At 41.5% G+C, this 24,679-nt stretch overlaps 1 protein-coding gene across 1 annotated transcript in view; it reads right to left on the reverse strand.

The window, feature by feature from the left end:
* Positions 1 to 4,174: 4,174 nt before the first annotated feature.
* The window catches only part of CERS3 (ceramide synthase 3), a 104,130-nt gene continuing 83,625 nt past the window's right edge, over positions 4,175 to 24,679 (reverse strand). Inside the window, exon 12 of the mRNA XM_002922672.4 lies at positions 4,175 to 4,460. Within this exon, the coding sequence (XP_002922718.1) occupies positions 4,296 to 4,460 (165 nt within the window). The 3' untranslated portion in view covers positions 4,175 to 4,295. The remainder of the gene's footprint in view (positions 4,461 to 24,679) is intronic.

A 24,679-nucleotide genomic window follows, 5' to 3' on the forward strand; every position in this document is an offset into this window, starting at 1 on the left:
ATGTGCCCCCTGCGGGGGCCGCCAGCCATCCGGCTACTGACCTGCCAGCCTCCTATCCGAATCTGTCCTCCCAGAGAGGTCGGTAGCCCCAGGAGCCATCACTGACTAACTGTTGTCCTCGGACACTTCGCAGGGGTGTTTTCCAATCTTTTGTTTTGTTCTGTTTTAGTCTTATGAGGTCTGATTGGGTTGGGGAGCAAAGGTGAAATAGGGTAGCATCCTCTTTCTGTTTCCAGGATTTCCCTTCAGTCAGGAGCTCGCATGCACGTTGTNGGTAGCCCCAGGAGCCATCACTGACTAACAGTTGTCCTCGGACACTTCGCAGGGGTGTTTTCCAGTCTTTTCTTTTGTTCTGTTTTAGTCTTATGAGGTCTGATTGGGTTGGGAGCAGAGGTGAAATAGGGTAGCATCCTCTTTCTGTTTCCAGGATTTCCCTTCAGTCAGGAGCTCGCATGCACGTTGTGCCCCAAAGGTTCAGGCTTTCTGGGAACTAATGGCTCGGTGAGCAGCCTGCCCTGGGTCTGAGTCCCCCAGACAGGCCCCCAGATGGATCACAGTGCTGGCTGGGCAGATCTCTGTTGGCCCAAAGGAGGGGCCCAGGGCAGCGGCAGGAAAGCTTCCTCTTAGAGAGGAAGCAAGGGAGAGGCCAGCAAAAGACAAGAAGGAATGGGGCCCAGGCTCCCTTCCTTTGGGTGGGGGGTGGGAGCTGGGGGCAGAGAATTCAGGGGGAATTTGAGAGTCACCCTGAGGGAGCTAACAAAGAGTTACCAAATAAAATGGAAACAGCCTTCTGGATATTTGCATTTCCGGATATCTCCAGACACACTTAAAAGGAGTTTTTTAAGGTTGTGCCTTTTGTTCAGGCCCATTCAGTGCCAAGTTTAACCAGGTTTCTCTCTCCCAAACAGAGCTGGGATCATAGTGAGAAGGGGGTCAGGTCCCTGTCACACCACAGTGAACGGTATACACTGTCACTTCTATTATCTCATTTGATCCTTACTCCAACTCTGGGAGGTAGGCAAGGCAAATATTATTACTCCCATTGGAGAGATGAAGCCCCAAGGCTTAGAAGGTTTAAAGAACTGCCCATGGCAGAGAGTGGCCAGTGAGCCCTGGAAGCCTGGTCCCCTCGCTTGGTCCTGCTGCTGCTGCTGTGTTGTCTCCTCAAACTCATTTGGGGCGGGGGGATGAGCTGCTCTTTGTGGCTGAACACACCTGAAAAAGTGGGTTACCTTAGCACTTCTCAAGCCATCCCGAGGGTGAGCGAGGCGGCAAGGTGAAACGGCCTACAACCAAATGAGCTTCTGGAGAAACCACATGTCTTACATATATGAATGAACACAACTGGACTAAAATGGTTCTCTGGAGAAATCTTTGAAATCTTTGACCAGTCTGAGTCCTAACTGCAGTAAAATCCATAGGGATGCTATATTTAACGTTTTAACACAAGTTAACAACATTTTGTTAAATACATCTTAGGAGGGGGGGAGGTGGTGGTTAAAAAGAGGGAAGGGCAGAATTGGGGGACCCTGTGGCTCCTGTGGGCCACAGGTAAGGAGGGGGAAGCAACTCTGGCTTCCAGCAGCCCTCATAGCACACTGTGCCCCAGGAGCTGTGTGGGCTTCAAGCTAATGGCCATGTTGGCCGTTGGGAATAAGGTCCCTGTTGGCCCCGAGGCCGTTCTTCAAACAGTCTCTCTCTTTGCCTTTGGTGATTTCTCCCTTCTCCTCCTCCTCTTCCTCTTCTTCATACTCATCCTCGTCCTCATCTTCACTCCTCACATCCTGGATGTTCTAGAGGAAGGAAAGAATGAGCTGTGAGTGACAACCTTCCAGAAAGAGTCTTGAGTGAATAAGAAAACCCAAATCCCAAACTCAGAAAGAAAACCCAATATTCAAAAACAAAACATTCACCAAGGTAGAACATATCATGGGTCACAAAATAAATCTTAACAAACTTAAAGAACTGAAATTATGCGAAGTATATTTCAGATCATAAGGGAATTAATCTAGAAATCAACATTAAAAATAGGAAAATCTCAAAACAGTTGGAAATTAAACAACACACATTTGACAATGGATCAAAGAGTAAGTCACAAGGGTTATTAGAAAATATTTTTTACTAAAATGAAAATACAGTTTATCAAAATTTGTCAAATGTAGCTAAAATAGTGCTTATAAGGAAACTGATAGCATTAAATATTTATATTAGAAAAGAAGAAAAATCTCAAATAATTTGAGCTTCCACCTTATGGAACTAGAAAAAAGAAAAGCAAAATAAACCCAAAGCAAGCAAAAGGAAGGAAAAAAATAATGAAATCAATGAAATTAAAACAGAAAAATGATAGAGAAAAGCAATAAAACCAAAAGCTGGTTCTTTGAAAAGATCCATAAAATTGACAAATCACTAGCAAAATTGACAGAGGAAAAGAAAGAGAAAACACAACTTGCTAGGAAATAAAAAGGAGATTTGACTATGGATACTACAGATATTACAAAAATAACAGAATACAATGAACAATATTATGCATATATATTTGACAATTTAGATGAAATGGACCAATTCCTCAAAAACTACAGACTATTAAAATTCACCCAAGGTGGCATAAGTAACCTAAATAGTCATATAACCATGAAAGAAATTAAATTAGCTAAGAATCTGGAAAAGAATATCATGAGGCCCAGAACTTTTTACTGGCAAATTCTATGAAATATATAAGAAGAAATAACACCAAATTTCCACAACCTCTTCCACTGGATAGAAGAGGGAATACTTCCCAGTTTATTTTACGAGGCCAGAATTACCCTGATACCAACGTCAGAAAAAGAAAATATAAGAAAAAAACAACTGCAGACCAATATCTTTGATGAGTATATACATAAAAAACCTCAACAAAATAGCCCAAATCAAAACCAGCAATGTATAAAAAGAATAATACATTACAATGAAGTGGGATTAGTCTCAGTAATGCAAGTCTGGTTCAACATTTAGAAACCAATGAATGTAATCCATCCTACCAATAATCTAAAGAAGGAAAAAATGCATAATTATATCAGTTGATGCCAAAAAAAATCATATGACAAAATTTTACATCCACTTATGATTTTTAAAACAATGCAACAAAGAAGAAACAGAAGCTAACATCATACTTACTGATGAGTGAGGGTTTTCCCCTTAAGATTAGGAAAAAGCAAGAATATCTACTTTCACCACTGCTATACAACATTGTATTGGAAGTTCTAGTCAATGTAATAAGGCGAGAAAAAGAAATAGAAGTCATGCAGATTGGAAAGAAAGAAATAAAAGTATCCTTATTTGAAGATGACATGGTTATATGTAGAAAATCCCAAGGTATGTACTAAAAGCTCCTAGAATTCATAAGTGAGGCTAGCACAAAGTTGCAGGATACAAGGTCAACATACAAAATCACACACACACACACACACACACACACACACACACACAAATCTTGATTTCTAAACACCAATATAGTAGGCTAAAAAAGTGTCCTCAAAGATAGTAGGTTCTAATCCCTAAAACTTGTGAATGTTACTTGATATAGTAAAGTTTTTGCAGATATGATTAAGCTAAGGATATTGAGAAGATTATCCTGCATAATCCAGGTATGCCCTAAGGCCATCCCAAGTGTCTTTTGTAAGATATGCAAGGGGAGATTCAACAAAGAGGAGAGGCAATGTGAAGATGGAGGTAGAGACTGAAGTAATGTGATTATGAGTAAGGAATGCCGGCAGGCACCAGAAGTTGGAAGAGGCAAAGAACACACTCCCCTTACAGCCTCTGGAGGGAACACAACCCTGCCACATCTTGATTTCAGCTCAAAGCTGATGATAGACTTCTGGCCTCCAGAACCGTGAGAGAATAAATATGTTGTTTTAAGTCCCCAAGTTTGTGGTATTTTGTTACAGCAGCCACAGGAAACTAACATGGTTAGCAATGTCTGACAAAAACCGAAATTTTAATTTAATTTAATTTAATTGTAATATTTGCAACCATTTCAAAAATAAAAGTACTTAGGTATAAATCTAACAAAGCACATATAGGATCTACATGTAAAACCTATAAACACTGATGAAAGATTTAAATAATTAGGGAGACATACCATGTTCATGGATTGGAAGGTTAAACATAATAAAAATGTTAATTATTNAAAGAGGGAAGGGCAGAATTGGGGGACCCTGTGGCTCCTGTGGGCCACAGGTAAGGAGGGGGAAGCAACTCTGGCTTCCAGCAGCCCTCATAGCACACTGTGCCCCAGGAGCTGTGTGGGCTTCAAGCTAATGGCCATGTTGGCCGTTGGGAATAAGGTCCCTGTTGGCCCCGAGGCCGTTCTTCAAACAGTCTCTCTCTTTGCCTTTGGTGATTTCTCCCTTCTCCTCCTCCTCTTCCTCTTCTTCATACTCATCCTCGTCCTCATCTTCACTCCTCACATCCTGGATGTTCTAGAGGAAGGAAAGAATGAGCTGTGAGTGACAACCTTCCAGAAAGAGTCTTGAGTGAATAAGAAAACCCAAATCCCAAACTCAGAAAGAAAACCCAATATTCAAAAACAAAACATTCACCAAGGTAGAACATATCATGGGTCACAAAATAAATCTTAACAAACTTAAAGAACTGAAATTATGTGAAGTATATTTCAGATCATAAGGGAATTAATCTAGAAATCAACATTAAAAATAGGAAAATCTCAAAACAGTTGGAAATTAAACAACACACATTTGACAATGGATCAAAGAGTAAGTCACAAGGGTTATTAGAAAATATTTTTTACTAAAATGAAAATACAGTTTATCAAAATTTGTCAAATGTAGCTAAAATAGTGCTTATAAGGAAACTGATAGCATTAAATATTTATATTAGAAAAGAAGAAAAATCTCAAATAATTTGAGCTTCCACCTTATGGAACTAGAAAAAAGAAAAGCAAAATAAACCCAAAGCAAGCAAAAGGAAGGAAAAAAATAATGAAATCAATGAAATTAAAACAGAAAAATGATAGAGAAAAGCAATAAAACCAAAAGCTGGTTCTTTGAAAAGATCCATAAAATTGACAAATCACTAGCAAAATTGACAGAGGAAAAGAAAGAGAAAACACAACTTGCTAGGAAATAAAAAGGAGATTTGACTATGGATACTACAGATATTACAAAAATAACAGAATACAATGAACAATATTATGCATATATATTTGACAATTTAGATGAAATGGACCAATTCCTCAAAAACCACAGACTATTAAAATTCACCCAAGGTGGCATAAGTAACCTAAATAGTCATATAACCATGAAAGAAATTAAATTAGCTAAGAATCTGGAAAAGAATATCATGAGGCCCAGAACTTTTTACTGGCAAATTCTATGAAATATATAAGAAGAAATAACACCAAATTTCCACAACCTCTTCCACTGGATAGAAGAGGGAATACTTCCCAGTTTATTTTACGAGGCCAGAATTACCCTGATACCAACGTCAGAAAAAGAAAATATAAGAAAAAAACAACTGCAGACCAATATCTTTGATGAGTATATACATAAAAAACCTCAACAAAATCCCAAATCAAAACCAGCAATGTATAAAAAGAATAATACATTACAATGAAGTGGGATTAGTCTCAGTAATGCAAGTCTGGTTCAACATTTAGAAATCAATGAATGTAATCCATCCTACCAATAATCTAAAGAAGGAAAAAATGCATAATTATATCAGTTGATGCCAAAAAAAATCATATGACAAAATTTTACATCCACTTATGATTTTTAAAACAATGCAACAAAGAAGAAACAGAAGCTAACATCATACTTACTGATGAGTGAGGGTTTTCCCCTTAAGATTAGGAAAAAGCAAGAATATCTACTTTCACCACTGCTATACAACATTGTATTGGAAGTTCTAGTCAATGTAATAAGGCGAGAAAAAGAAATAGAAGTCATGCAGATTGGAAAGAAAGAAATAAAAGTATCCTTATTTGAAGATGACATGGTTATATGTAGAAAATCCCAAGGTATGTACTAAAAGCTCCTAGAATTCATAAGTGAGGCTAGCACAAAGTTGCAGGATACAAGGTCAACATACAAGATCACACACACACACACACACACACACACAAATCTTGATTTCTAAACACCAATATAGTAGGCTAAAAAAGTGTCCTCAAAGATAGTAGGTTCTAATCCCTAAAACTTGTGAATGTTACTTGATATAGTAAAGTTTTTGCAGATATGATTAAGCTAAGGATATTGAGAAGATTATCCTGCATAATCCAGGTATGCCCTAAGGCCATCCCAAGTGTCTTTTGTAAGATATGCAAGGGGAGATTCAACAAAGAGGAGAGGCAATGTGAAGATGGAGGTAGAGACTGAAGTAATGTGATTATGAGTAAGGAATGCCGGCAGGCACCAGAAGTTGGAAGAGGCAAAGAACACACTCCCCTTACAGCCTCTGGAGGGAACACAACCCTGCCACATCTTGATTTCAGCTCAAAGCTGATGATAGACTTCTGGCCTCCAGAACCGTGAGAGAATAAATATGTTGTTTTAAGTCCCCAAGTTTGTGGTATTTTGTTACAGCAGCCACAGGAAACTAACATGGTTAGCAATGTCTGACAAAAACCGAAATTTTAATTTAATTTAATTTAATTGTAATATTTGCAACCATTTCAAAAAATAAAGTACTTAGGTATAAATCTAACAAAGCACATATAGGATCTACATGTAAAACCTATAAACACTGATGAAAGATTTAAATAATTAGGGAGACATACCATGTTCATGGATTGGAAGGTTAAACATAATAAAAATGTTAATTATTCCCAAATTGAGCTCCAGATTCCACACAATACCGATTAAAATCTCAGCAAGATTTCTTGTATGCAGAGACAAGCTGATTGTAAAATTTATATGGAAAAGCAAAGAAACTAGAATAGCTAAGTCAATTCTGAAAAAGAATAAAATTGGAGGACTCCAACTACCCAAGTTTAAAACTTACTATAAAGTTATAGTAATCAAAACTGGGTGGTATTAGCAAAGGGACAGGCACAAAGATCAACAGAACAGAATAGGGAATCTAGAAATAAACCCACACAAATATGGCCAGTTGAGTTTTGACAAAGGTGCAAAAGCAATTCAATGGAGAACAAATAGTGTTTTCAACAAATGGTGTTGGAACAGTTAGAAATCCATAGGCAAAAAAGTAAACTTTGACCTAAATGTCATACCTTATACAAAGCCAACTCAAAATGCATCATAAATCTAAATGTAAAATATAAGACTAAAACTTTTTGAAGAAAACCCATAACCTTGGGTTGGGTGAGGAGCTCCTAGATGTAGCAGAAAAAACAAACTCCACTTAAAAAAAAAAAAACCCCGAAAACTAATAAACTGGATTTCATTAAAATGTAACTTTTGTACTATAAAAGACATTATTCAGAGAATAAAAAGATAAGCTGCAAACCGGGGGATAATATTCACCAACTCCATAGCTGACATGTCTGCATAATAAAGAATTGTCAAAACTCAACAATAAGAAAAAAACAAACCAATTGAAATTCGGGCAAAATATATAAAAATAAGCATTTCCTCAAAGAGAGTATAGGATGAAAGCAGATGAAAAGATGGGCAATATCTTCAGCCATTAGGAAAATGCAAATTAAAGCCACAATGAGATACAACTATAAACCCATTAGAATAGCTAAAATTAAAAATATTGACAATATCAAGTGCTGACAAGGGCACGGAATGACTAGAAGGGACTCTTACACCAGTGCTGATGGAAATGTGAAATGGTATAGATGGTTGGAAAATAGTTTGACAGTTGCTTATAAAATAAAACATACATTTACTGTATATGTCAGCAATCCCACTTCTGAGGATCTACCCTAGAGAAATGAATATTATGTTCACACAAAACAAATGTTTATAACATCCCTATTCATAATTGCCCAAAATTGGAAGTGACCCAAATGTTTTTCAATCAGTAAATGGATAAATGGCGGTACATATGTACAATGAGATATTACCTACCAGTAAAAAAGAACGAAGTGTTGACATTTACAAGAAGCTGAAAGAATCTCAAAGGCCATTATGCTGAGTGAAAAAAAAATTAGTTTCCAAAGGATACCTACCATATGACATTACCATATGTCATTTACATGCTCTTCTTGAAAAGACAACCTATAGGGATGGAAAAGGAATCCCGGGAATGAGGGTGGAGGAAGGAGTGGTTTGGGGTGATGCACTCATCCCATATCCTGATTATGGTGATGCCTCCATAAATCTATACCTGGGTTAAACTTTGTAGAACTTCACACCAATGGAAAAAAGTCACTTTTACTGATGATGTTTAAAAATCAAACTTCAAAATATTCCTTTTCAGAAAGCAAACAGTATGGTTGGTTTTCCCAATGAACGTTTGTTAAGTCTTACTCACGTAGGACTTTTGGTTGTCAAGATATTTTTACTGTTGATAATTAGGATGTTTTGTATTTTTTCATGCTGGGACTCCTTCAAGGACAGTTCTAAATGAAGAGGTCTAGGTTCCTCCTCTTCCCTCCTGGTGTTCTCAAAGGAATTCTGGGAGGAAAACTCCCAGAAGAATGCTATTTCCCCTGAGGAGGGGAGGTGAAATGGCTACGGATCAAGCTTCATTGCAAAAGATAAAAGGTGGCATGGATTACTAGAACAATACTGAATACTCAGACTCTGGGCAAGGCCACTGTCGCACAGGACCCCACACCCTTGAAAACAGTTTACAAACATCTCTGTTAAACCCAGACTAGAAAAGAAAAAAAAAACACAGAAGATGGGCACCGGTTCCTGACACCCCATCTTTCAAGATGGCAGCCAGAGACATAGGGGTGGCTTCTTCCTTCTGTGCCCTAAAGACTAAACCTGACAACCTCCAGGTATGTGTAAGCAAATACCTCCTCTGTGTACGATCTTCAGGCATACACGGCTTTTGAAAAACCCCAACGTACATACATGCTGCTGCCTTCAACACAGAAACGTAACGTCCTGGGGTCTTCTCTGTACCATTTGCTCTTTTCCACAGCACAGCAAGGGGCTCAACATAAACAAGGCCCACGGTAACACTGAGGAGTAACCTTGGCATCTCATCAGTTAAGAGGCAATGGAGAAAGGCAGATGGGGTCTTTCATGGAGCGGCCATGCTTGGCTGATGATTGCTTTCATGGGCCATGCCCCTTGGGTCTCCTTTTGCCTCCTCCAAAGATTTTTATAGGAAACAAGGGGGAAATTTGAGTCAGAACAAAGAAATGAATTTCTCTCCAGAAAAAGAGACTAACATCTACTGGCCTGTTTCTCCAGGACCTAAGGAGCTGCTAAACGGAGACATAAACTGGTCCTCAAGGATGCCCCCACCAACTCAAGCCGCATCTCCAGCACCCCCCCCCTCTAGGAAGGGGTCCTGGACCATATGGAGCCTTCTGGTAATTAATGTCATCTAACGGTCCTGAGGGTTGGGGAGCATTACTGACTTACGGTAAGCAGGGGCTAGGGATGTCCCACAACACGCATGACATCCAGATGTCCTCCGAGACCTCGGTGTAAGTGAAACCTTGTTCACGATCATCCAAGCCCAGCCCCTAATGCCATTTTACATTCAAGCACAGTCATTCTTGCCTGGTGTTAATAGAGCCTCAATTTTCCAGGAATGCTGCTATGTATACAATTCAAAGGAAGGCTACACTTCGTTTTGTTCAGAGCTTTGCAATTGCAGAAAGCCATGTCACCGATGACAGACAACTATAGTGGTGGCAGTCGAGTCCCCAGTACAACATGCCTGTGTCAGTCTGTGCTTATGGCTGTCCCAGTCATGGCGAGTCTCCGCCTGAGCAAGCACAGCGCCTGTCGACCTTGGGATGCCCTTGAGTGTCGTCTAGCACATATTACATGTGAAAGGCAGATTTCATCCGAAATGCCTTTCATTGTATTTCTTTTCTACTACGGTTGTGGCATTCTATTGCTTTTTTTTTTTTAAGATTTATTTATTTATTTATTTGAGAGAGAGAGAGAGAGAGAGCACGAGCAGGGAGTAGGGATAGAGGCAGAGGGAGAAGCAGACTCCCCACTGAGCAGGGACCCTGATGTGGGACTCGATCCCAGGACCCTGGGATCATGACCTGAGCCAAAGGCAGACGCTTAACTGACTGAGCCACCCAGGCCGCCCCCATTCTATTGCTTTTTGAAATTATGATTATAGGTGAGTTATATTACCCAGAAATTTAATTTCAGGCTCTGAAGGGGGGGGTATGGGTCCAATAGGATTGAGAACCACGGTCCAGAAAGGATTTTCGGATAATAAGAGTTTGTTAGATGGATGTATAGGTGGGTACACATTATGCAAGCTCAAATAATGTAAATTGGAACTTGCATGGTATTCAAATATTGATAAAACCTCATATTCAATTTTATCTTGTATATGTCATCTATAATAAAACCGTAACAGCAATGAAAACCTTAAAGGGATTTTTTTCTCCACTGCTCTAAAAATCCTCTGTGCTCCATCTGTTCACCCCTCCCTCTCTCCCAACCCCTGGGGACCACTGATCTTTTTACTGTCCCATAGCTTTGTCTTCTCCCAAATGTCATACAGTTGGAATCATAGAGTACGCAGTGTCTTAGGATCAGCTTCTCTCATTCAGTTACATGCACTAACTTTCCTCTTTACGAGCTCATTTCTTTTTATTGCTAAAGAATATTCCATTGTCTGGAGGTAGCACAGTTTATGGGTATATTTGCCTACTGGGAGGACATCTTGGCTGCTTCCAAGTTTGGCAGTTGTGGTTAAAGCTGCTGGGACACTCAGGCTACAAACGTCCACGTGCTGGGAGCTGGACTAAGCAGTTAGTATCAACGATGACATTCCTTCCTTGCAGTAACCCGAGGACTTTGGAGCCACTCTCTTTACTTGAAAAGAGAGAAAACAAGACTCAGAGCTCAGCCTTACAAGGCCACACAGCTCGGAAAGGCAGACAGGATGAGCGCCCTGCTCTGAGCTTAGAAACTGAGCCACAGTGCTGTACAGACCCCTGCTGGAGTCATTTGCACAAACACTTGAGACAGGGGACCCGGCAGGCAGACACTGGGTTCTGTCTGAGGTCAGTTGTCTGTATAAGAAAGCTCCCTCTCCCCTCCTACTGAGCAGAGCTCCAGCTCTCTCGTCATACCTCCTCACCCTGTTCTGACTCTGCTCTTGGTACCAGCAGGACTGACTTTGAAGCATAAAATCTGGAATAATGAAAAACATCCCCAATTAGTTATTTTTACTACGTGAGACAAACACTGACATGTTCTGTTCTGTTCTGTGTTAATTACAACAATGATGGTCGAAGCCTTGGAAACTGATTGTGGATGTGTTACTGTTCTGCCACTCACAGTTTGAAAACTGCTGGCTTTGGGTACGCCAGAAAAATGAGGCTTTCCCACATAGCCGAAATCAGGCAAGTTTACGATAGGAACTGTAATCCATGTTCCGAAAACCGTCCTTTCATAACTGCAAGTCTTTCCCAGTAATGACAACACTTCACAGAAATGAAAAACAAGTCAAGCTTGCTCTAGCGGAACAAGGAATTAACACTCGCTAAGGGTCAAGCCACAGTGTTTTCTGGAACACTACCTGTCTGCTTTGATGGAGTGCCAAGACTTTGCTTGCACAGCAGCAGAGTCTCTCTCTTGGAATCAACCACTTTCTTTCCCTGCATTGCCCTTCCCTTTCACTGTTCTCTGCACACCAACCCCGCTCCTTCCCCACCTTTAGTTGTCACTGGGCTAGTAGAACTTGTCTCATGTAAATGTTGACCTAGAACACTCCGAGGACAAATCGTTAAAGGCCCAAGAAAATGCAGGCATAAAGAAGGATCCAGAACCTTCTCTGAAGAGTGAATTGGATTTGGGCTTCAGCAGCTAACGGGCTATAGCTACTTGGTTCTGTCCTCACACTTTTCCAAGCATATGGCAGCTCACCGGCTCACCATGATCTGCCCAACCAGGCTTCCTCTCGGTGAGGATTTCAGCAGCTGCCATTACAGAGACCCCATTAGTATTTGATAACTTTAGATAATGTTCTTCTAGAATTAGCAAAGGTATCTAGTATGCAACTGAACTTTTTCCAGAGATGACTGAGGCCCTCTAGAACACGTTAACAACATTATTCATCCCATGATTGAATTGGATGAATATAATTTTTGCAAAGTTTTTTAAGAGGCCCCTTCTCACCCAGCAACAGCCTTTGGTTACACAAAATAATGGTGGAAAGAATGAAGAACAAGTTATTCATGTAGGAGAGACCTTTCTGCTAGTTATAACAGGGTTTTGTTGACCCCATGTCACTAAAAGTCATCAGTATTGGCAAAGGTCATCTGCCTGGCACTCCAAGAGGGCAGAGAAGATGTGTGGTCACAGGATGGGTTGAAATCACAGTAACTATGAAGGGAGACTGGCAGTCAGTCTGAGGGTGTCCCATACACTAGGAGAAATAGGGACACTGGGACCAAAACAGCCTTCTTCAATTCAAGTCGTGCTGACATCAAAATACCCCTTTGGGGGCACCTGAGTGGCTCAGTCGTTAAGTGTCTGTCTTCGGCTCAGGGCGTGATCCCAGTGTTCTGGGATCAAGCCCCGCATCGGGCTCCGTGCTCTGCTGGGAGCCTGCTTCTTCCTCTCCCACTCCCCCTGCTTGTCTTCCCTCTCTCACTGGCTGTCTCTCTGTCGAATAAATAAACAAAATCTTTAAAAAAAAAAAAACCCCAAAAACCAAAATACCCCTTTGAAGGGCAGGTTCTAGGAGGGGGGGGCACAGAGCTGAACTGACTCATATTCAGAGACGCAAGCATCCAAGCACTGGAATACCCAAAAGCAAGGGACACGCTTCCAGCCTTTACTATTTCTCCTTTTCTTTTGGGGAGCTCATGGGAAAAAAAAGGCTTGAACCTGTAATACCACATGGTAATTGGCTTTGGTTGGTGTCCTATCTCTTGGACGCAGAATACCGACCATGACCACAGCCCCAGCTCGCTATCATCCTGAGTGCAAGTCACAGCAGTACCTAGTTTCTTACGTTTTGTGGAGTTTGGATCCAAGCTGCTGAAACCATGCCCTAAGACTGGCTTATTCACGATTCCCAATTTTTGTGACTGGTCTGTGTACAAAGAATGTTTCCTCTTGAATTTCAGAGCCAGACTCAAAAGTCGCTTTTGAAACTGCCCCAACTCACCAGTGTAAACTAGAATACAGATGACTCTTGATGAACACGGGGCTCGGGGGCACTGACCCCCCGCACAGTCGAAAATCTACCTGTAAGTTTTGACGCACCAAAAACTTAACAGCTAATAGTCTACTGTTGACTGGAAACATTATCAATAACATACACAGTTGACTAAACATAATTTATTTGTTCTATATATTATATACTGTATTCTTACAATAGAGTAAGCTACAGAAAAGGAAATATTACTAAGAAAATCATAAGGAAGAGAAAACACATGTACAGAATTGCGCTGTTCAAACCCATATTGTACAAACGTCAACTGTATGTTCTATTTTCCATTGATGGCTTTTTTTCATTTTACTTGCCACCATCAATCTATTTAATTTCCTTAAGAAATAATTCATTTTGCTAGGGCTTATAGGCTTTTAAAAATGAGCTTCTACAGGAAGAAGCCAGTTTCAGGGCTAGGCAGATGCTAGAGAGTGTCTTTTCAAACATGGTCATTTTCCAGGTGAAATTAAAGCTGCAGGACTCCATGCCCCCCACCCCAGCTGCGGGACACAGCTTAGTGGTGACACAGCTCAGATCACCCTGCATAGCTCTTGATAAAAATGCACGGTTTTCTTTCATATTCTCTCTATTACCTAAAAATTAATTAAAAGTGTACCAGACTCTGTGGTAATCATCAAATTGTGATGGATGTAGAAAATGATTTGATTTCATAAATGTAATTTGCTTTGGGGATTAAAACCATTAAAATTAGTGCATTCTCCAAATTGCTACATATTGCATCCTTTGGAAACGGCTTTAGATGCTATGGCTGGAAATGTAACAACTCTAACAAGGCAAAGATGCAAAGTGATTTTGAAATTAAAAAAAAAAAACCAGAACAAAAACCACGCACTAGGATTTAGGTAAGCAACGCTTAAGAAGTAACCTTGGCAAGTCAGAGGATTAAGTATATAGCCCAGGGGCACCTGGGTGGCTCAGTCAGTTAAGCATGTGACTCTTGATTTCAGCTCTGGTCATGGTCTCAGGGTTGTGAGATCGGACTCCTTGCTGGGCACGGAGCCTGCTTAAGATTCTTTCTCCCTCCGCCCTTCCCGAGCCACTCAACCCCATTCTCACTCTCTAGGAATAAAAAAAAAAAGAAAGAAAGAAAAGTATATAGCCCAGAAAATGTGTATTAAAATTGAGATGTTAAAGTTTGTTTCAAATATTAGCATCCAACAAAGAACTTACACACTCCATTATACACACTCCATTAAGAAGGGAAAAAATCCAACGTGACAGAAAAGCAGGCAAAGAATACGAAGAGGTGATTCACAGAAGAGGCAATGTTACTGACTAATAAACTATACAAAATGCTCAATCTTAGTAATCAGGAAAGTGCAAATTAAAATGAGATACAATCTCACATTCATCAAACTGGTAAATATTGAAGTCTGATAAAACCAAAAGTTGGTGAGGATGTGGGGAAAGAGCGACTCTCATATGCTTGGTTTGAAGAATTGTTTGGCAGCGTCCTGTAAACTTGACTTGGGAATCCTATGGAGAAACTCGGATATGTTCCCGAGGAAACAGATATGAGAATATTTATGGTAGAATTGGCTGTAAACAGGAGGATAAACAAAGTGTGGAATATCTGATTCCTGGAACACTATCCAGGAGTTAAATGAATTGATCTACAGAGTTACATATGTTGGTGTGAATGCGATGAATGAAGAAAGCAAGGTGCATGATTATATATACTAGACGACAGCATTCATGCAAAGTTTAAAAATACAGAAGCGATACTCTACGTTTGTGACTATACCGATATATAAAAGCATGGATGGGGGCGCCTGGGTGGCACAGTCGTTGAGCGTCTGCCTTTGGCTCAGGGTGTGATCCTGGGGTTCTGGGATCGAGCCCCACATCAGGCTCCTCTGCTAGGAGCCTGCTTCTTCCTCTCCCACTCCCCCTGCTTGTGTTCCCTCTCTCACTGGCTGTCTCTACCTCTGTCAAAGAAGTAAATAAAATCTTAAAAAAAAAAAAAGCATGATGGAAAAATGCAGCTTCAGTGGTTCTCATGGCAGAGGGAGAGAGGGAGAGAGGGAGAGAGGGGAATGGGTTGGGGTGGGATACACCAGAATATACCATCTTTCTTCCTAGTTTCTTTTAGGTGATTTCATCCAGCACATGGTAGGCACTTGTATCTGTTTGATGAGAGAGTGAATGAATGAAATCTAACTCCACAGCATTAAATCCCACCTAAATGCAAGTGACCCCCAAATTTTTATTGATTGATTGATTTATGAGAGAGAGAGCGCACACACGCATGCACGAGTGGGCAGGGGGAAGGGCAGAGGGAGAGGGAGAGAGAGAATGCCAAGCAGACTCCATGCTGCATGTGGAGCTCAATGCAGGGCTTGATACCATGACCCTGAGATCATGACCTGAGCCAGAACCAAGAGCTGGACGCTCAACCGACTGAGCCATCCAGGCACCTGGTGACTCCCAAATTTATACGCCAGTGTGGACCTCTCTCCCTGGCTTCAAATGATCAAAGCTAGACAATTTCCTCTCTTCTGCCCAACTGTCCTATCAAATGCTGGTCTCCTCATTCACCACTTTTCTCCAGGCTTCAACATTTCAGCAAACAGCACTTCCATTCGCTCAGTTGCTCCAGGTGAAAACTTCCAGATCATTCTCAGTCTTGCCTTGCAGGGGAGACCTTGCTTCCCAGCCCATCACACTCAACGGGGCTCTTTGATACAGACTCCGCTCTTGTCTTCAGCCACTTCCAAACTGCCTCAAATCTCCATGGCCAAGATCTAGCTTCTGTGCTGGCTTGACCCACAGGCTAGCCGCCACTCATGACCTTGGAGTACTGGAGCACAGCGGTCAGCCAGGCTGTGCCGCACAGGCTGGCCTCCTGAGACGCAGCGCACAGGTTTGGGTCCCCAGAGCCCCCTGATGACTTCGAGCACTCTGCAGCAGGACGCTTGGCAGCCACTTCACATAGTTCTTGTGAGACAGCGGTGTTTCGTCCGCTCAGAGGAGCCATATTGCCATTGTTGGCAAGATTTCTGAATAAGGAAAATTCACAAAGTATCTCACCTGCCCTTCTCTAGTGGTAGACAAAATATCATTTGTTCTTAGACAGCCCCAATCCACCAGCCCACATTCAAAAGGGAATACATAACATTATCTTGGCCCATAGCTGGGCAGCTAGGGTATAATGGGGGCTACTCTACACCAGAGTTTCCCAACTGGCATGCCAGGGAAAGGTTAAAATATGCAGAGACATTGATTCCTTTAGCTCTCGGAGCAGCTACCAGAGCCCTAGTCTACTCCTTCTTTGGACAGTTGCATCGGTTTTCCCAAGTGCACTGTCCAAGCATCAGTGTCTTCATGCCGTGAGGGGAGGAAAGTGTGGAAGAGCCAAATGGAGCTGAAAGAAATGTTTCAAACGTAGCAAGCTTGGAAGACTTCCTCTAGCCTTGAGCTAGAGATGGGAAGTTGTATGGCTCAAACTTGTATTCTCTGATTCCAGGGGAGAGGAAGGTGTGTGCAAAGGGCAGGTGGTGAGAACTGGCTGCCTCTAGGACATGAATGGTTCTGTTGCTTAGATCCAACACTTACGAGGTTTAGAGGTGAGGAAAAGACCAGAGAGAAAGGGTTATTAAGTGAATGAGAACGAACCAAGAATGACTGTTTGGCACGATCAACCCTACCTCACCCGCTATGCCCTTCCCAACCCAAGCTGTACATGACCACGAAGGAATGGAAAGTCATAGTGTTCTAAATGTAATCATCTTCTCCCAGTTCCAACTGAACAATAAGCTACAATCTCTTTCTCTCAAGTCATCAGAACTTTCCAAATGCAGTTGCCTGAGTTCAAAAGGAAATGGCTGACAACCATTATCACTTGAGTAATTTTTAACTGCCAGTAGTTACATCTGAAGAAATGCTACCCCTAGCTAATTACACAGAGGGTGACTTCCCAAGAAATAGTATTTGGCTCTTCCTGCATAACTTGACTTCCCTCTGTATAGAATGACATAGGCAGGTGAGAAAGCAAAGAATAATTTGGGAACACCACCAACCACAAAGTGGAATCAATCAAAAGAGAAAGAAGTTCATCTATTCATTCCAGGAATCTTAGCCTGGGCACTCTTGACATGGTGGGTCAGGCAATTCTTTGTGTGGGCACTGTTCTACCCATTAGGAGGGTGAAAGGTACATATCCTTAGTTTCTGTCTACTAGATACAGTTGTGACCATCAGAAATATCTCCAGAGATTGCCAAATGTCCCTGGAGGCAAAATCACCCCAGTTGAGAACAACTAGTTCAAAAAAAGTATTTCTTGAGCCCCTGTGCATTGTGCAAAGCATTGGGGACATAGTAGTTTCTGTCTCAGATAGCTTAGAGCCTACTGAGAGAACCAAACCCTAAGAGCTCAAACATATAATAGTAAATATATAACTACACATTTATAAGTGTTATGAAGCAGAGAATANTGGAAGACTTCCTCTAGCCTTGAGCTAGAGATGGGAAGTTGTATGGCTCAAACTTGTATTCTCTGATTCCAGGGGAGAGGAAGGTGTGTGCAAAGGGCAGGTGGTGAGAACTGGCTGCCTCTAGGACATGAATGGTTCTGTTGCTTAGATCCAACACTTACGAGGTTTAGAGGTGAGGAAAAGACCAGAGAGAAAGGGTTATTAAGTGAATGAGAACGAACCAAGAATGACTGTTTGGCACGATCAACCCTACCTCACCCGCTATGCCCTTCCCAACCCAAGCTGTACATGACCACGAAGGAATGGAAAGTCATAGTGTTCTAAATGTAATCATCTTCTCCCAGTTCCAACTGAACAATAAGCTACAATCTCTTTCTCTCAAGTCATCAGAACTTTCCAAATGCAGTTGCCTGAGTTCAAAAGGAAATGGCTGACAACCATTATCACTTGAGTAATTTTTAACTGCCAGTAGTTACATCTGAAGAAATGCTACCCCTAGCTAATTACACAGAGGGTGACTTCCCAAGAAATAGTATTTGGCTCTTCCTGCATAACTTGACTTCCCTCTGTATAGAATGACATAGGCAGGTGAGAAAGCAAAGAATAATTTGGGAACACCACCAACCACAAAGTGGAATCAATCAAAAGAGAAAGAAGTTCATCTATTCATTCCAGGAATCTTAGCCTGGGCACTCTTGACATGGTGGGTCAGGCAATTCTTTGTGTGGGCACTGTTCTACCCATTAGGAGGGTGAAAGGTACATATCCTTAGTTTCTGTCTACTAGATACAGTTGTGACCATCAGAAATATCTCCAGAGATTGCCAAATGTCCCTGGAGGCAAAATCACCCCAGTTGAGAACAACTAGTTCAAAAAAAGTATTTCTTGAGCCCCTGTGCATTGTGCAAAGCATTGGGGACATAGTAGTTTCTGTCTCAGATAGCTTAGAGCCTACTGAGAGAACCAAACCCTAAGAGCTCAAACATATAATAGTAAATATATAACTACACATTTATAAGTGTTATGAAGCAGAGAATACCATGATGTGTAAATTGGGGAGCTCACTTAGATGGGGTGACGTCAGGAAGTTGTGCTAAGGAAAATGGAGCTCAAAGGTTGTAACCTGAGTTGGTTAAGTAGGGATGGTCAGGGAAGAGTGGGGTAAAGAACATTTCAAGAAGAAGAAACAGTATGTGCAAAGGGACTGGGGTGGGGGAAAGTTTAGGCATGCTTAGGGGTCAGAAAGGCCAATGCAGCTGAAGCATAGTAAGAAAGATGGAGCATGTCCTAAGATGAAGTCAGGGAGGAAGCATGGACCAGATTACCAGTCTCACAGGTCACGGTCAGAAGTTCTATTTTACTTCTAAGTCCAACCAGAAGCCATTGTGCAGTACTGTTTGAGATATGGGGAGCATACCAGTGACCCAAACAGACAAGGTGTCTATACTCAGAAAACTTCTGCTCCAGGGGACGAGCTGGTTGATATATAACAGCATTCCCTGCTCCTGTGTCTAAGTGGTGGAGGGAATTCAGAGTGGCCATAAGTGAAGCCTCTGGAGGCCACGGTCATAGTGCAGGGGAGAAGTGGCAGGGGCACAGGCTGGAGGGGGAGCACTAGAGATGCAGAGGGAGTAGTGCATGGGAAAGAACGTGCCCAAAGCTCTCTGGGTTTGGGAGGGACTTTTAAACTCACTGAATCTAGTTTCTATTGATGCTGATACGCCTGTTTGGATAACGCAAACAAAAGACGCACACACTCCTGCCTGTACATCTCCAGTAACGACAGTAATTGTCTAAGAGTGGTCTGTGCACTTCCTGCAAACGTCTGTCAGGTTTTCAAACATTTAAAGACAGTTACGTCCTCTTCAAGCTAAATATTCCCATTTGTTTCCACTGATCTTCATACGACAGATCATCAGAACCCTTTGCTNACTCCTTCTTTGGACAGTTGCATCGGTTTTCCCAAGTGCACTGTCCAAGCATCAGTGTCTTCATGCCGTGAGGGGAGGAAAGTGTGGAAGAGCCAAATGGAGCTGAAAGAAATGTTTCAAACGTAGCAAGCTTGGAAGACTTCCTCTAGCCTTGAGCTAGAGATGGGAAGTTGTATGGCTCAAACTTGTATTCTCTGATTCCAGGGGAGAGGAAGGTGTGTGCAAAGGGCAGGTGGTGAGAACTGGCTGCCTCTAGGACATGAATGGTTCTGTTGCTTAGATCCAACACTTACGAGGTTTAGAGGTGAGGAAAAGACCAGAGAGAAAGGGTTATTAAGTGAATGAGAACGAACCAAGAATGACTGTTTGGCACGATCAACCCTACCTCACCCGCTATGCCCTTCCCAACCCAAGCTGTACATGACCACGAAGGAATGGAAAGTCATAGTGTTCTAAATGTAATCATCTTCTCCCAGTTCCAACTGAACAATAAGCTACAATCTCTTTCTCTCAAGTCATCAGAACTTTCCAAATGCAGTTGCCTGAGTTCAAAAGGAAATGGCTGACAACCATTATCACTTGAGTAATTTTTAACTGCCAGTAGTTACATCTGAAGAAATGCTACCCCTAGCTAATTACACAGAGGGTGACTTCCCAAGAAATAGTATTTGGCTCTTCCTGCATAACTTGACTTCCCTCTGTATAGAATGACATAGGCAGGTGAGAAAGCAAGGAATAATTTGGGAACACCACCAACCACAAAGTGGAATCAATCAAAAGAGAAAGAAGTTCATCTATTCATTCCAGGAATCTTAGCCTGGGCACTCTTGACATGGTGGGTCAGGCAATTCTTTGTGTGGGCACTGTTCTACCCATTAGGAGGGTGAAAGGTACATATCCTTAGTTTCTGTCTACTAGATACAGTTGTGACCATCAGAAATATCTCCAGAGATTGCCAAATGTCCCTGGAGGCAAAATCACCCCAGTTGAGAACAACTAGTTCAAAAAAAGTATTTCTTGAGCCCCTGTGCATTGTGCAAAGCATTGGGGACATAGTAGTTTCTGTCTCAGATAGCTTAGAGCCTACTGAGAGAACCAAACCCTAAGAGCTCAAACATATAATAGTAAATATATAACTACACATTTATAAGTGTTATGAAGCAGAGAATACCATGATGTGTAAATTGGGGAGCTCACTTAGATGGGGTGACGTCAGGAAGTTGTGCTAAGGAAAATGGAGCTCAAAGGTTGTAACCTGAGTTGGTTAAGTAGGGATGGTCAGGGAAGAGTGGGGTAAAGAACATTTCAAGAAGAAGAAACAGTATGTGCAAAGGGACTGGGGTGGGGGAAAGTTTAGGCATGCTTAGGGGTCAGAAAGGCCAATGCAGCTGAAGCATAGTAAGAAAGATGGAGCATGTCCTAAGATGAAGTCAGGGAGGAAGCATGGACCAGATTACCAGTCTCACAGGTCACGGTCAGAAGTTCTATTTTACTTCTAAGTCCAACCAGAAGCCATTGTGCAGTACTGTTTGAGATATGGGGAGCATACCAGTGACCCAAACAGACAAGGTGTCTATACTCAGAAAACTTCTGCTCCAGGGGACGAGCTGGTTGATATATAACAGCATTCCCTGCTCCTGTGTCTAAGTGGTGGAGGGAATTCAGAGTGGCCATAAGTGAAGCCTCTGGAGGCCACGGTCATAGTGCAGGGGAGAAGTGGCAGGGGCACAGGCTGGAGGGGGAGCACTAGAGATGCAGAGGGAGTAGTGCATGGGAAAGAACGTGCCCAAAGCTCTCTGGGTTTGGGAGGGACTTTTAAACTCACTGAATCTAGTTTCTATTGATGCTGATACGCCTGTTTGGATAACGCAAACAAAAGACGCACACACCCCTGCCTGTACATCTCCAGTAACGACAGTAATTGTCTAAGAGTGGTCTGTGCACTTCCTGCAAACGTCTGTCAGGTTTTCAAACATTTAAAGACAGTTAAGTCCTCTTCAAGCTAAATATTCCCATTTGTTTCCACTGATCTTCATACGACAGATCATCAGAACCCTTTGCTATGCTGTGTATCTCAGAGAACATTCTCCCATCCATAGCCATCGGCCTGCATTGTACTGTGTGTGTAACACAACCAGCACCACTCAATTCATACACAACTTACTAATTTCATCTCCACCAAAAGGGGGGGTGCGTACAGTAAATTTAGTCAAACCCTGATATCTACACTCTTGGCTTTATTTTTTGTGTAACTTCTTTTTCTATTTTAAGATTCCAGAATCTATAGGTCTTTATCAATTAATCATGATTTGCTCGTGAATGAGGGTAAATATATCTGGCCCTGGTCTGTATTCCTAAAAACTGATTGCAAGGATTACCAAAAAAGCAAATGTTGACAACGAGGAAAAAATAATAGTAATGCTAATAAGAGAAAAAGCTCATTGCGAGTAAAGGAATCATCAACCACGGCACTTCTGTACACCTCTGGGAAAGACATCTGCAGCTATGGTTTCAATAAAATTGCAGAGCTGTGTTTCTGAAATGCCTTAAGGAAACTCTGGGCTTGGGAATCTGTGGTTCCACAGTAATGTCAAAAGCCCAGGAGGTCACGAATGACTCATAATGTCCCACTGCTTTTTGAATGTCTCCACATCTAAATCCACAGTTGGCAGTGAAACAAAGGACAATATAATAAGCATTTTATGCTGTTTTGAAAGCAAACTTTTAGCCTTCCCTGTCTGAAAAGAAAAAAGTGCGGTCAGTCAAAGAGTTCAATTTTCTGAACTACTACGAAAATACATTCCTTTTCATTATATTAGTTCTTATTATCCAGGATGACAAGGTCACAGAAAAAAAAAAAAAACCAATTGAGTTCTTCCTCTTTTTTTTTTTTTCTCTCAAAGAAGTTGCGTTAAATTTAAATTGGATTCTATCAAACCTAGCTACACATGGACATTTCCTCTTAGTGACCTGGATCTGAATTTTCTAGACCAGTGCTTCTTAAACTTTAATATGCATAAAAATCTCCTAGAGTTGATGAAAATACAGACTCTCATTCAGAAGGTCTCTGGTGGGACCTGAGATGCCGCATTTCTAACGAGCTCTAGGTGATGCCTGGACTGATAGTCAGGGACCACTGTGATGAGCAGGCTATTTCTTAAGCCACAGCCCCTCCCTAGATTGCCATTCTCAGTAAAAAGAAGTTGAAACAGAGGGTCACCTAAGAGTCTTTCCAGTTTTAAAATTCCATGATTCCAACTAATTTTTATTTCATTAATATCTATATGTCATGAGTCCTTTTAGTCCAGACAGGCAATAGAAAATTACCAGTATGTCTCACTTCCTATAACAGATGGTTGTTTAAAAATAATTAGTAAATCATCTTATAAAATGAGTCATGCCCTTACTTCTCCAGAGAAATGTACTATTTAAGGAATCCTGGTTTTCTACAAAGGAAACAATCTCCAAGTGTCTGTTTCAACAGTCTGAATTTCCTTTTGTAAGGATTTTTTTAGCATTATCACCTATGTGACATGAAAATCTACTGCTCTGGTTAAAATTTGCAAGATGGGGAGTATTCGTGGAGGACACGTCCACAAACACCACACATGTGGGAAAGAAGGCAGCTCTCTCTGCTTTTTAAAAAGCAGACCCAAGAAATGGAGAGCTATCCATGGATGCTTGTCCAATAGTGGAGAAGACACACACACACACACACACACACACACACACACGGTCTTCGCTACTTTCCAGTGACTCTCAACCTTAGAGGCAGATCAGAATCACTTACTCAGCGGAAGTAGTCTATCAAAAAGTCCAATGTCTGCGTCCTGTCTCTAAATTCTGATTTAACTGATCTCAGTTCAGACCTGGCCATGAGCATCTTTCTTTAAAGGCTCCACAGACCATTCTAGTCAGGTGTAATTGACATAGCTAATGTGTAACAAGTTGATAGAAATAAAATAAATAAACAAAAGTGGGAATAAATAAAAAGTGGGAATCCTGGAAGATCTTGTCGGTGTGAGTAGTACACCTCGCTCTGTATTGGCCTTAAATGTGATCACGGTCTTCGCCTGATGAAAATAAACATCAGGCAGAATCATAATGACGTTTTTCATGAGCTGGCTTATACAGAATACTCCTGAATTCCTTTTACCAGCCTTTCAGATAAAAGGTCCTCAGGAACCTTTAAGCACCTGTCACCAAATGTCATGCTTTACCGTTCTTAAGTAAAAGGTTCAAATGATACGCTGATGAAGCGAAGTGAAGATTAACAAGAAAGAAAGTAACTTCCAACACAAATCACCACCATTGCCGGACAATCCTTGAATGGAGGGAATGTGCCTTGGCCCAGGTGAAAAAAACCTAGGGGTTTTTTCCATTTCAATTTCATACCAATTTCAAACTCGGTATGAATTAGCAGCATAATGTGTCCACCAGCAACTCAAAACAAAACTAGGTTGCATCAACGGAAGTAGAGTTTTCACAAAAAGAGACATCAGACCTGCTTTTGTATTAGCCAGACCACGTCTAGAAACTGCTGCTCATTTAAAGGAGAATCTGGGTAAAATGGAATGAGAGCGGTAAGTGAAAAGACTCAACAGTATATCTTTGGACGAGGTGTGGTTGAAAGAGTTGGAGATGTTTAACCCCCAGAAGCACAGCCAGAGGGGGGGGGGTGTGGTGAGGCATATGGCTGGTATCTAAGGGTATTGTGCTGCTGTATGCAGCTTCCATACTGAGACATCGTCAAGATTACTTGTGAGAATGTAGGAAGAAGGCTATTATTAAAAACATTTTAAGCACCTAAGTTTGCAAATGGTTTACTTAAGGACTTCTGGGTTTGAAGAGCAATGGTAACCTGAGTCCACATTTCTCCCTCACTCTCTGAAAACAAATACAGAATCAAATGTCTTCAGTGTTCCGAATGGGGAACAGAGAACACTGTTCAGATTACCTATATGAAGAAGAGAATATATATACAAATTCTAATGAGCTACCACACCC

The sequence above is a fragment of the Ailuropoda melanoleuca genome, chromosome 9, assembly GCF_002007445.2.
Source record: "Ailuropoda melanoleuca isolate Jingjing chromosome 9, ASM200744v2, whole genome shotgun sequence".
NCBI lineage: Eukaryota > Metazoa > Chordata > Mammalia > Carnivora > Ursidae > Ailuropoda > Ailuropoda melanoleuca.